Below are 13,163 nucleotides of genomic sequence, written 5' to 3'. Positions count from 1 at the left end.
GGTGTACATACCTTGATGAGTGCTTCTGATGGCTTCAGGGGTTACTTATGCTTATTATAGTTAAAAGGACCCTGAGTAGTAATTAAAAAATGAAATAAAAAAAATCTGGACCTATCTGGGGCTTCCTCTAGTCCCCCGTAGCCCACAAGGTCCCTCTGGGCTCCCCTCCATGGTCTCTCTGGCAGTCCCGTTATCCTGGCGACTTCAGCCAAAGACGTAACTGCGCATGCCAGGCCTGTCCGCACCCGGCTTGATCATGTGTGAGTCGCCATAAGCATCTTGCGCATGCACAGTTAAGTCTTTCGAGAACTGCGCAGGAGGCTTAAGGCGACGTGCACATGATCGAGCCTTTAAATCTGAGTTTTAGAAAATGAAAAATCTTCTAAACTGAGAACTTTTTTTTTTTTTTTTTTTTTTTAGTGTATGGCATGCTTTCAAATTTCCATACATTGCAGGATGTACTATTAATACATTTTATATGTATTAAGGGGTGCTTGGGATAATTTGACCTATACCAGAAGGTATGTGGTAAACACTGGCTTTCAGAAATGGATGGATAGATAGATATATATAATGTTGAATATCACTGAAATACTGGATAGCACGCTCTCTACTAGAGTTCAGGTTCAAATCTGGGCAAGTATACTACTAAGCTGGAGGCCCCCCCCCCCCCAATATAGTCCCTGTAAGAAAAGTAGATTATGACATGATAGGGATAAGATTGTAAGCTGCTCCGGAGGAACAGTTAGTAACATGACTAAGGTCCCTGTAAAGTACCATGGATGATGTCAGTGCTATATAAATACATAGTACAGTAATAAGTCATTTAGTACAATGTGACAAGATCAGAGGCTTGCTTGAGAACCAGGGCTCCATCAGAAGAGCCAGCCATCATACACATTATCATTGATTTGGTATTTCCATCTGATCAGTTTCCAGTAAGAACATTGAAATAACTCGACGGCCTGCAAGATTGGCTGCTCATGTATACCTATTATTGAAAACATGACATTTCATGGCAATAATATGTGTGGCATTGTCATAGGGCTATCATAGCTCACAGGAGCTATCATTATGATCAAACTAATATGCATATTTTTGATGTAATCTTTTTATTTTGTAGTATGTGTATTTATAAATTTAGGTTTTTTTTTTTTTTTTTTTTTTAACCGTTTTAGTATTTATAATTGGGTTGCTATGCACTATAAAATACTTCATCAATCAGTTGGTACATAGTTGTGTGTGATCAAGACTGAGTGTTGCGTCTGCCTTTCCAGGACCTCATGGTTGGCGATGAGGCCAGCGAGCTTCGTTCAATGCTGGAAGTGAACTACCCCATGGAGAACGGAATTGTGCGGAACTGGGATGACATGAAGCACTTGTGGGACTACACGTTTGGGCCAGAGAAACTGAACATAGACACCAGAGACTGTAAAATTCTCCTAACAGAACCCCCGATGAACCCAACCAAAAACCGCGAGAAGATTGTCGAGGTAAATCCTCTTTAGGCTAGTGTCATAATAATCTGGATGAGCTAGTATTCAGCGATGGGCCAATGTTCTGGCAGTGACTGCAATATGCATGCTCACACAAACTTGTGTAAACAGTATCTGTAAAAGTTTAGCTTAAAATTGTCACTTATGTGGCCTTGTGCTGTTCTAGTCTGTTGCCTCAAGGCCACTTTTCTAGCCTCCTGGTTGCCAGTCACAAGCACCTGGAATTACATGTCACGTTAGACACTCTGCTGCATTACCCGGCAGCCAAAAACAGTTCCATGTTGCATCTGAGGAAGGCAACCACTGTGCTCAGATTCAACTTCATGGGGGAAGCAGTTCAGGGGCGTTTCTTGGGCAGGGTGGCCGCCCTGGGCGCAGACTGGAAAGTAGAAAAAGGGGGGCGCAGGCAGAAGGACATAACAGCTGGTGATGAGTGGTGCAGCCAAATGGAAGATTACCAGCTTGATCACCTTCCTTGACTCCTCCTCTGCTGCCTGCGTCAGACATCAAGCCATCATCACGTCACCACCATTTGATGACACCCGATGTCCTGTAGCGGTACAGACGGCTGTCAGTGCGCATCGCTTATGGAGGAGTTGGCTTTTCCAGGCTCTCTTTGCCTTTGTGTTCTCCTGGTCCATGCTTCCTCCTGCATGAGCGGTTGGTCATTAGTAAGTAGGCGGATCTACTTGTGGCTGTGTGACTGCCCTTAAAGGGGAACTGAAGAGAGAAGTATATGGAGGCTGCCATGTTTATTTCCTTTTAAGCAATACCAGTTGCCTGGCAGCCCTACTGATCCTCTGCCTCTAATACGTTCAGCCATAGCCCCTGAACAAGCATGCAGTAGATCAGGTGTTTCAGACTTTAAAGACAGATCTGACAAGACTAGCTGCATGCTTGTTTCTGGTGTTATTCAGATACTACTGCAGAGGAATAGACCTGCAGGGCTGCCAGGCAACTGGTTTTGATTAAAAGGAAATAAATATCGTAGCCTCTGTATACCTCTTACTTCCCTTCAAAGAGTAAGGGTTTGCGAGTCCACGGGAGTGGGAGGAAAGGGTGCACAACTTTTACACCCTCGGCTTTGGTGCAATTTGGCCCCGAAACTGCCGTGAAGAAGCTTGTCCACTCCCAGTGCCAAGCACTAGCAAGCCCTCAGCTGGTGAATAGAAGTAGCTGACTGGTGAATGTCAGCAATTCCTGGAAGAGAGGCCAGTTCTAATGTAAATGAAAGAGACCCGTAAGAAGTGAACAACGATGATCTAGTGTATACACTCTGAAGTGGAAAAAATGAGACCCAGTTACTGTTAAAGAGGATCTGTAACATTTAAAAATTCCCCCGGGGGGTTCTCACCTCAGGAGGGGGAAGCATCAGGATCCTATCAAGGCTTCCCCCATCCTCCTGTGTCCCACGGTGGTCTCACAGTGCCCCTCCGAACAGCGGCCATGTAAATATTTACCTTCCCGACTCCAGCGCAGGCGTAGTAGCAGCTCTTGGCTCGGAAATGGGCGGAAATACCCGATCCTAATCGGATCCACTCTACTGCGCATGCGCAAGTCGCCTGCACAGTAGAGCTGACCTGACTTAGATCGGCTGTTTCCAAGCCGAGAGCTGCAACAGCGCCCCCGCTGGAACAGGGAAAGGTAAATATTGCACAGCCTAATTGTCGGCTGTACATTGTGGGCTGCAGCAAGACCACCGTGGAACACAGGAGGACTGGGGAAGCCTGAACAGGATCCAGAGGCTTCCCCCTACCGAGGTGAGTACCTCGCAGGGGAACTTTTTTTTTTATTAGTGATTCTCTTTTTAAAGGAGTTATCAGGCTTATAAGAGCAAAATAAGTGCTTCTCACCAGGGGCTTCATCCAGCCCCAAGCTCCCAGCATGTCCCACGCTGCAGCTCTCTCCACAGCCGTTCCCCGCCTCTGCCTCCTGGTCCGTGGTGATGACGTCAGGCTGACCTCCTGCGCCTGCACGAGCGGCGCTGTCAATCACCGCTACGTGGACCGGAGCGTACCGCGCAGGTGCAGAACTACTGCACCTGTGCAGTACGCTCCGGTCCATGTGGCGATGAGTAATGGCGCCACTCGCACAGGCGCAGTACAGACCGACCTGACGTCATCACCGCGGACCGGGAGGCGGCAAACGGCTGCGGCGTGGGACATGCTGGGAGCTTGGGCCTGGACGAAGCCCCGGGTGAGTAGCACTTATTTTGCTCTAATAAGCCTGATAACTCCTTTAAAGCCAAACTTGACCCAGAATTGAATGATGGAAAATGTTAATGGTTATACCATTAAGTAAATAGTGTATAGAGGCAAAGTGGTGGACCCAGTGCCTTTTTTTTTTTTTTTTTTTTTATGGGACAGCATTGCAGTAGAAAATGTGGCTGAAGGTGGTGGCAAACTGTGGTGACAGACATTGGCCAAAGCAAAGCACCTCTTCTTTATTCTGATATATGCACAAATAATGGGCAGGTGGCCTGTGTTGACTGTCATGCTGGCACAGCCTGCTGTAGATTTGTAGCTTACAGGAAGTTGAATTTGCAGACAGGGCCCGGGACAATGTTTTCCAGCACTAGAAGCGGAGATTCCGAAGTGTGCCCCCCAGTATTAAAGGGAATCTGAAGCCTAATTAAAAAAAAAATGCAGATACTCCCCTAAGGAGAGGGAAGGCTCTGGGTCCTATAGAGCAGGGGTCCCCAACCTTTTTAAGCCCGGGGCCCACTATCCCGACCAAACTTTTCTCGCCCCCCCCCCCCAGGGGGGGGGGCGTGGTTAGTGGCGGTGGCAGCCCCCCTCTTTCCCCTGATTTTGAGTGTAGTATATAGGCAAGTAGGTATTGCCCCCAGTATAGGTAGCTAACACAGTTGCCCCTGTATAAGGACTATAGTTGCCTAGTATAATTAGTTAGGTAGTATAGTTACCCCAGTATAGCAAGTACAGTTAGCCCAGTGTAGCAAGTACAGTTAGCCCAGTGTAGCAAGTACAGTTAGCCCGGTGTAGCAAGTACAGTTAGCCCGGTGTAGCAAGTACAGTTAGCCCGGTGTAGCAAGTACAGTTAGCCCGGTGTAGCAAGTACAGTTAGCCCGGTGTAGCAAGTACAGTTAGCCCGGTGTAGCAAGTACAGTTAGCCCGGTGTAGCAAGTACAGTTAGCCCGGTGTAGCAAGTACAGTTAGCCCGGTGTAGCAAGTACAGTTAGCCCGGTGTAGCAAGTACAGTTAGCCCGGTGTAGCAAGTACAGTTAGCCCGGTGTAGCAAGTACAGTTAGCCCGGTGTAGCAAGTACAGTTAGCCCGGTGTAGCAAGTACAGTTAGCCCGGTGTAGCAAGTACAGTTAGCCCGGTGTAGCAAGTACAGTTAGCCCGGTGTAGCAAGTACAGTTAGCCCGGTGTAGCAAGTACAGTTAGCCCGGTGTAGCAAGTACAGTTAGCCCGGTGTAGCAAGTACAGTTAGCCCGGTGTAGCAAGTACAGTTAGCCCGGTGTAGCAAGTACAGTTAGCCCGGTGTAGCAAGTACAGTTAGCCCGGTGTAGCAAGTACAGTTAGCCCGGTGTAGCAAGTACAGTTAGCCCGGTGTAGCAAGTACAGTTAGCCCGGTGTAGCAAGTACAGTTAGCCCGGTGTAGCAAGTACAGTTAGCCCGGTGTAGCAAGTACAGTTAGCCCGGTGTAGCAAGTACAGTTAGCCCGGTGTAGCAAGTACAGTTAGCCCGGTGTAGCAAGTACAGTTAGCCCGGTGTAGCAAGTACAGTTAGCCCGGTGTAGCAAGTACAGTTAGCCCGGTGTAGCAAGTACAGTTAGCCCGGTGTAGCAAGTACAGTTAGCCCGGTGTAGCAAGTACAGTTAGCCCGGTGTAGCAAGTACAGTTAGCCCGGTGTAGCAAGTACAGTTAGCCCGGTGTAGCAAGTACAGTTAGCCCGGTGTAGCAAGTACAGTTAGCCCGGTGTAGCAAGTACAGTTAGCCCGGTGTAGCAAGTATAGTTAGCCCGGTGTAGCAAGTATAGTTAGCCCAGTGTAGCAAGTATAGTTAGCCCAGTGTAGCAAGTATAGTTAGCCCAGTGTAGCAAGTATAGTTAGCCCAGTGTAGCAAGTATAGTTAGCCCAGTGTAGCAAGTATAGTTAGCCCAGTGTAGCAAGTATAGTTAGCCCAGTGTAGCAAGTATAGTTAGCCCAGTGTAGCAAGTATAGTTAGCCCAGTGTAGCAAGTATAGTTAGCCCAGTGTAGCAAGTATAGTTAGCCCAGTGTAGCAAGTATAGTTAGCCCAGTGTAGCAAGTATAGTTAGCCCAGTGTAGCAAGTATAGTTAGCCCAGTGTAGCAAGTATAGTTAGCCCAGTGTAGCAAGTATAGTTAGCCCAGTGTAGCAAGTATAGTTAGCCCAGTGTCGCAAGTATAGTTAGCCCAGTGTCGCAAGTATAGTTAGCCCAGTGTCGCAAGTATAGTTAGCCCAGTGTCGCAAGTATAGTTAGCCCAGTGTCGCAAGTATAGTTAGCCCAGTGTCGCAAGTATAGTTAGCCCAGTGTCGCAAGTATAGTTAGCCCAGTGTCGCAAGTATAGTTAGCCCAGTGTCGCAAGTATAGTTAGCCCAGTGTCGCAAGTATAGTTAGCCCAGTGTCGCAAGTATAGTTAGCCCAGTGTCGCAAGTATAGTTAGCCCAGTGTCGCAAGTATAGTTAGCCCAGTGTAGCAAGTATAGTTAGCCCAGTGTAGCAAGTATAGTTAGCCCAGTGTAGCAAGTATAGTTAGCCCAGTGTAGCAAGTATAGTTAGCCCAGTGTAGCAAGTATAGTTAGCCCAGTGTAGCAAGTATAGTTAGCCCAGTGTAGCAAGTATAGTTAGCCCAGTGTAGCAAGTATAGTTAGCCCAGTGTAGCAAGTATAGTTAGCCCAGTGTAGCAAGTATAGTTAGCCCAGTGTAGCAAGTATAGTTAGCCCAGTGTAGCAAGTATAGTTAGCCCAGTGTAGCAAGTATAGTTAGCCCAGTGTAGCAAGTATAGTTAGCCCAGTGTAGCAAGTATAGTTAGCCCAGTGTAGCAAGTATAGTTAGCCCAGTGTAGCAAGTATAGTTAGCCCAGTGTAGCAAGTATAGTTAGCCCAGTGTAGCAAGTATAGTTAGCCCAGTGTAGCAAGTATAGTTAGCCCAGTGTAGCAAGTATAGTTAGCCCAGTGTAGCAAGTATAGTTAGCCCAGTGTAGCAAGTATAGTTAGCCCAGTGTAGCAAGTATAGTTAGCCCAGTGTAGCAAGTATAGTTAGCCCAGTGTAGCAAGTATAGTTAGCCCAGTGTAGCAAGTATAGTTAGCCCAGTGTAGCAAGTATAGTTAGCCCAGTGTAGCAAGTATAGTTTGCCCAGTGTAGCAAGTATAGTTTGCCCAGTGTAGCAAGTATAGTTTGCCCAGTGTAGCAAGTATAGTTTGCCCAGTGTAGCAAGTATAGTTTGCCCAGTGTAGCAAGTATAGTTTGCCCAGTGTAGCAAGTATAGTTTGCCCAGTGTAGCAAGTATAGTTTGCCCAGTGTAGCAAGTATAGTTTGCCCAGTGTAGCAAGTATAGTTTGCCCAGTGTAGCAAGTATAGTTTGCCCAGTGTAGCAAGTATAGTTTGCCCAGTGTAGCAAGTATAGTTTGCCCAGTGTAGCAAGTATAGTTTGCCCAGTGTAGCAAGTATAGTTTGCCCAGTGTAGCAAGTATAGTTTGCCCAGTGTAGCAAGTATAGTTTGCCCAGTGTAGCAAGTATAGTTTGCCCAGTGTAGCAAGTATAGTTTGCCCAGTGTAGCAAGTATAGTTTGCCCAGTGTAGCAAGTATAGTTTGCCCAGTGTAGCAAGTATAGTTTGCCCAGTGTAGCAAGTATAGTTTGCCCAGTGTAGCAAGTATAGTTTGCCCAGTGTAGCAAGTATAGTTTGCCCAGTGTAGCAAGTATAGTTTGCCCAGTGTAGCAAGTATAGTTTGCCCAGTGTAGCAAGTATAGTTTGCCCAGTGTAGCAAGTATAGTTTGCCCAGTGTAGCAAGTATAGTTTGCCCAGTGTAGCAAGTATAGTTTGCCCAGTGTAGCAAGTATAGTTTGCCCAGTGTAGCAAGTATAGTTTGCCCAGTGTAGCAAGTATAGTTTGCCCAGTGTAGCAAGTATAGTTTGCCCAGTGTAGCAAGTATAGTTTGCCCAGTGTAGCAAGTATAGTTTGCCCAGTGTAGCAAGTATAGTTTGCCCAGTGTAGCAAGTATAGTTTGCCCAGTGTAGCAAGTATAGTTTGCCCAGTGTAGCAAGTATAGTTTGCCCAGTGTAGCAAGTATAGTTTGCCCAGTGTAGCAAGTATAGTTTGCCCAGTGTAGCAAGTATAGTTTGCCCAGTGTAGCAAGTATAGTTTGCCCAGTGTAGCAAGTATAGTTTGCCCAGTGTAGCAAGTATAGTTTGCCCAGTGTAGCAAGTATAGTTTGCCCAGTGTAGCAAGTATAGTTTGCCCAGTGTAGCAAGTATAGTTTGCCCAGTGTAGCAAGTATAGTTTGCCCAGTGTAGCAAGTATAGTTTGCCCAGTGTAGCAAGTATAGTTTGCCCAGTGTAGCAAGTATAGTTTGCCCAGTGTAGCAAGTATAGTTTGCCCAGTGTAGCAAGTATAGTTTGCCCAGTGTAGCAAGTATAGTTTGCCCAGTGTAGCAAGTATAGTTTGCCCAGTGTAGCAAGTATAGTTTGCCCAGTGTAGCAAGTATAGTTTGCCCAGTGTAGCAAGTATAGTTTGCCCAGTGTAGCAAGTATAGTTTGCCCAGTGTAGCAAGTATAGTTTGCCCAGTGTAGCAAGTATAGTTTGCCCAGTGTAGCAAGTATAGTTTGCCCAGTGTAGCAAGTATAGTTTGCCCAGTGTAGCAAGTATAGTTTGCCCAGTGTAGCAAGTATAGTTTGCCCAGTGTAGCAAGTATAGTTTGCCCAGTGTAGCAAGTATAGTTTGCCCAGTGTAGCAAGTATAGTTTGCCCAGTGTAGCAAGTATAGTTTGCCCAGTGTAGCAAGTATAGTTTGCCCAGTGTAGCAAGTATAGTTTGCCCAGTGTAGCAAGTATAGTTTGCCCAGTGTAGCAAGTATAGTTTGCCCAGTGTAGCAAGTATAGTTTGCCCAGTGTAGCAAGTACAGTTAGCCCAGTGTAGCAAGTACAGTTAGCCCAGTGTAGCAAGTACAGTGGAAGGAGGCGGGGTAGCGGCTTCCTGTAGCGGCGATACGCATCACCGTTACCATGGGAACCGCTGTCCCGGCTCCCTTGGCTCCTTACAGCAGCCGCGCAGGAAGCGCTGCTGTAATACGACATGCTGTAAAGAGGAGAGCCGCAGCTGGAGGAATATAAGGAAGGAAGCGGCCGCCCGCTCATAATGTAACAGGAGTGGCGGCCGCGGGGGGAGAGGTAGAAGCCGCGGCCCCCCAGAAATCTGCCCAAGGACCCCCAGGGGGCCGCGGCCCCCAGGTTGGGGACCCATGCTATAGAGCCTTCCAGATGTGCCCGTATAAGGAATCCCCAATAGCCAGATGTAATCTACCAGTGCTTGACCAATGATTATGCCTGTAAGATTTTGATTCATGGATTTGATGTAAAGTTCAAATTGCTGTTCTAAACGGGACGTGATCATTTTGTAATTTCTTTTTTATATTTTTTTCCCCCTATAGGTTATGTTTGAGACTTACCAGTTTTCAGGTGTTTATGTTGCCATCCAGGCTGTCCTTACATTATACGCACAAGGTAGGTAATCCATACTTATAAGTTTAGATTGGCATTTTTAGTAAGACAGATCCTCTAAGGCCCGGTTCACATTAGCGGTGGCCGTCCGGAATCGCCGTGCCGGAGCCGGACCGCTTGCAGAACGGACAGAACGGACGCACGGCAATAGCAATGAAAGCCTATGCGTCCGTTCACATGCGTCCGTTCTGCCGGACCGGAGCCGGACCGGATCCGGACTCCGGCATCCGTTCCAACATGCGCTATTTTTTGGTCCGGCTCCTCCGGCAGCCGTATCCGGGGCGGAGCCGGACTGCACCATCCGGCCAATACAAAGCAATGAGAACCGGAGAGCGCACAACACACTGGCTACAAAAACCGGACGTTCTACCCCACTTCCTATGCATTTTGGATGGGGACCACATGGGCCCAGCGTTCACAGAGTGGGGCAGCAGCGATTTCATGCTGGAGCTCTAGGCAGCAACATGTCTGATATGATAACGAGGAGGCGAACAACAGAGAATTCCCAGGTATACGAGTAAAAAATGCCTGGATCCATGGTCCCAACTGCAGTCTCTGTATCCACGGATGGTCTCCACACGTCCACCTGTCTCCAACAATGACCCCAGACCCTTTTGCTGACCTCCCAGACCCCAGGTATTTACAGGTTGTTATCTCCTTAAGAAACCGGATCCGGACCGCAACCGTGTTCACACCGCACGGAAACCGGATGCAAACGGACCGGATCCGGACCGGATCCGGATAGGAACCGTACGGATCAGGTCCGGTCCGGATACGGTGCGGTCCGGACATCCGGTGCGGTTTTGACAAAACCGCAAGTGTGAACGGGGCCTAAAGCTCCTCAGTGTATTGATGCTGGTCCTACTGCTACTTATGATGAACCGTAGATGGTAACTGCATACATCCAGCCAGATTCTTAGGTCACATTAGGTAAAAATGTAATTATTCTGTCTTACACAACACTTTTGCTTTATGTTAAGATAAATTCACAAAAAAAGATACAAGAGAAGCTGTTGAACAGTTCTTGGCATTTTTGCTTGTCACAAGTGAACATGGGAGCGTGACAATGTATAATTACTTCTCATCCTACGCAGTTAACTAGCCCTCTTCCAGAAAAAAAGCTTACAAAAAAGACCCAGTTTCCATGGTGACTGCAATTTACTCCATTACTCCGTGCTAGGCCCTGATAATGGTTCTTCATAATGGCTCTGCTCATATGACTGGCTAGTATAGGCTTTATTTATAACACATGCTGGCTGCAGAGTGGGCTGATCAACCACCTGCCTTCAGAGAGATGGAGTTTACTGGTTAAAGATGGATGTTTTGCATTCAGGAAATGGTAACATGCCAAAGATAAAGTTATTTTTTTTCCTTTGAAAAGAAATGTGGCTATTTTCTGCAAACCTACCTTAGCACACAAATAGTGTATGGTTGCCAATATCATTGACGCCTTACTACTTTTTTTATTTATATGCACCGAGGCTATATCTTCTCAGTTGGTTGAGATAAAATCAGTGGGGTGTTTCTCTGACCTGCTCATTCAAAGCTATGGATGGAATAGTGATAACAACAGTTCTATACTTCAAAGAGAACAACTAAAATGTAACTTTCTAACGTATTATGCCTAAAGGATACTAGAGCCGTTCTCCTTCGGTCAGACCCGTACTCTTGGGACGACTTCAAACCCGGACATATTGCGCTGTGCATGCACAGTATGTCCGTTCTGCTCCCCGTGGCTGCGCCGAATGTCACAGGACAAGAGCGCGCTCGCTCCCCCTGCGTCTCCAATCAGCTCTCACACCGGTCCTGTGACATCACTATGCGCCCACAGGGGAGCAGAAAAGATATACTGTGCATGTGCGGTGCAGTATGTCCGGGTTTGGAGTCTCCCATTGGAACGAGACTGACCGGAGGGGATCGGGGTTGGGGAGGGGTGGTTGAGTATTTGATTATGCCCCCCTACTCAGTACAGCTTCTCTTTTTACCAGAGCCTTTTGGCTCTGGTATCCTTTAAAGTGAGCCTGCATATACAGATAAAAAAAATTACTATTATGGGAAAGGGAAGGTAGATTGCCTAGAGTTAGGTAGCTTATTTTCCGCTTACATTATATTGTAGTATACCCTTTTTGCTCAGACTGAGTTGATCTTATTACTAATGCATCACCCCACCACAACCCAACGTGTTTCACCCCATAAACAAAAGGGGCTTTGTCAGGGTTTAGTGCCAAGTGCAACTTAATAGAAAATAACAAATCTGCAGATTTGTTATGTTCTAGGATGTTGCACATTTATGTTGTAGCACTGTAAAGCACTTTGAACTTACCCCCTTGTTCTCTTTGAAGTATAGTACAGTGGTGTACAATTGAATCAAGCTTTGTGTCTAAAAAGGAATAGTGATTGTATAATAAACTTTTGGGTAGAGCTGGTTTTGAGCAGGTGCAGAATATTTAATAGAAATCCTTACTACTGGCCATGTTTAAAATTGTAGTGGAGCTTGGTGAGGCTCTCCTTAAAGTGGAGTAGGCACATAATTACTGTCATGTGACCATGCCTTCTCTCCAGGCCCCGGCAGTTCTCATGCTAGTGCTGTGTGGCTGCTTTTTGTATTTGATAAAAGGCATTTCGCTGAATTTTGTCATTAATATCCCTAGGAATAAGTAATGCATAAAGGTGATTAGGTTAAGCACCTCCCAAGACAGGATTTCTCAGCATTCTACATTAAAGGACCACTATCGCGAAATTTTAAAATGCATGTAAACCCGTACAAATTAGAAGTAAGTTTCTACCAGAGTAAAATGAGCCATAAATTACTTTTATCTTATGTTTCTGTCACTTACAGTAGGTAGTAGAAATCTGACAGAACCGACAGGTTTTGGATTAGTCCATCTCCTCATGGGGGATTCTCATGGTTTTGTTTAGTTTCAAAAGCACTTAGTGAATGGACGTTGCTGTGTCCAGCTGCCAAAAAAAGTCTGCAGGGAGGCTGTTCAGCATCGTTGTATAAATCCTTTTCAGGGAGTGTCTTTATAAAGAATAATGGCCGTGCTGAGAATCTCTCATGAAGAGACTGGTTCAAAATCTTACAGTTCTGTCACTTCTGACTTCTACTACTTACTGTAAGCGATGGCAACATATGAGAGAGATAATTTATGGATTATTTTACTCTGGAAGAAACCTATCCTCCTTTGTATATGTTTACATGTATTTTAAATTTGACTATTTTCCGATAGTGGTCCTTTGAGGGCACATTCACATTGTGGCAATTAGTGTCCGTTTTCTGCTAATCGCCAGTGAGCACAAAAGCATTAGTGTAATGTTAAGTATATAGCAGTGATCTCACTGCCACGACCGCTGGCGATTTGCAAGTAAACGCAAACTCGGTGCATGCAATGTAAAAAAAAAAAAAAGCGCTAATTGTGATCGCTCAAAAATCATGAAAATGTACAGCAAAAAATAAGCGCAATTCATGAAATCGCTGCCGCAAGCCACTAGCGCTCATCGATAGTGTTTGGACTTTTAAAAGAATTGTTATAGGGATTTTATTTTCATTATTCAGTACTAATTTTATTTTTGCTTGGAAAGACCAAAGAGTAATTTTGTTTAAAGATCCACATGATGGTTTGGCAGGCATTCTAAGGGTGCCCAATACAGTACTTGATATTGCTCCCCACTTTACTTTTTGATTTTAAAATTTTGTTAAATCGAAAGAGAACCTGTTTTGTTTTTTAAATGATTCCTCCTCCCCTGTGCCAGTGTGAAGTCTCGCCTATCCACCAACATGACTCCTGTCCCCCTACCGGGATTGGGGTTGCATTTACACTTGGGGGGTGGCAGGCTGATTTCTAATAGAGTTCATGCTAAAATCTATAGGAAATCGTTGTGCTGTGTGTGGCCAGGCAAATAGCTCCTTCTCTGATCAGATTCAACCAGCGAGCAGGGCTGTGGAGTTGGAGTCGAGGAGTCTAAG

General features: G+C 46.0%; 1 protein-coding gene across 1 annotated transcript in view; it reads left to right on the top strand.

The window, feature by feature from the left end:
- ACTR2 (actin related protein 2) overlaps window positions 1-13,163 on the top strand; it is a 102,575-nt gene that overhangs the window by 62,355 nt on the left and 27,057 nt on the right. The window contains exons 3-4 of the mRNA XM_068232325.1: window positions 1,278-1,493; window positions 9,127-9,199. Of these exons, the coding sequence (XP_068088426.1) occupies window positions 1,278-1,493; window positions 9,127-9,199 (289 nt within the window). The remainder of the gene's footprint in view (window positions 1-1,277; window positions 1,494-9,126; window positions 9,200-13,163) is intronic.

The sequence above is a fragment of the Hyperolius riggenbachi genome, chromosome 4 (assembly GCF_040937935.1).
Source record: "Hyperolius riggenbachi isolate aHypRig1 chromosome 4, aHypRig1.pri, whole genome shotgun sequence".
NCBI classification, from domain to species: Eukaryota; Metazoa; Chordata; class Amphibia; order Anura; family Hyperoliidae; genus Hyperolius; species Hyperolius riggenbachi.
This window is presented reverse-complemented; position numbering and strand designations above follow the sequence as displayed.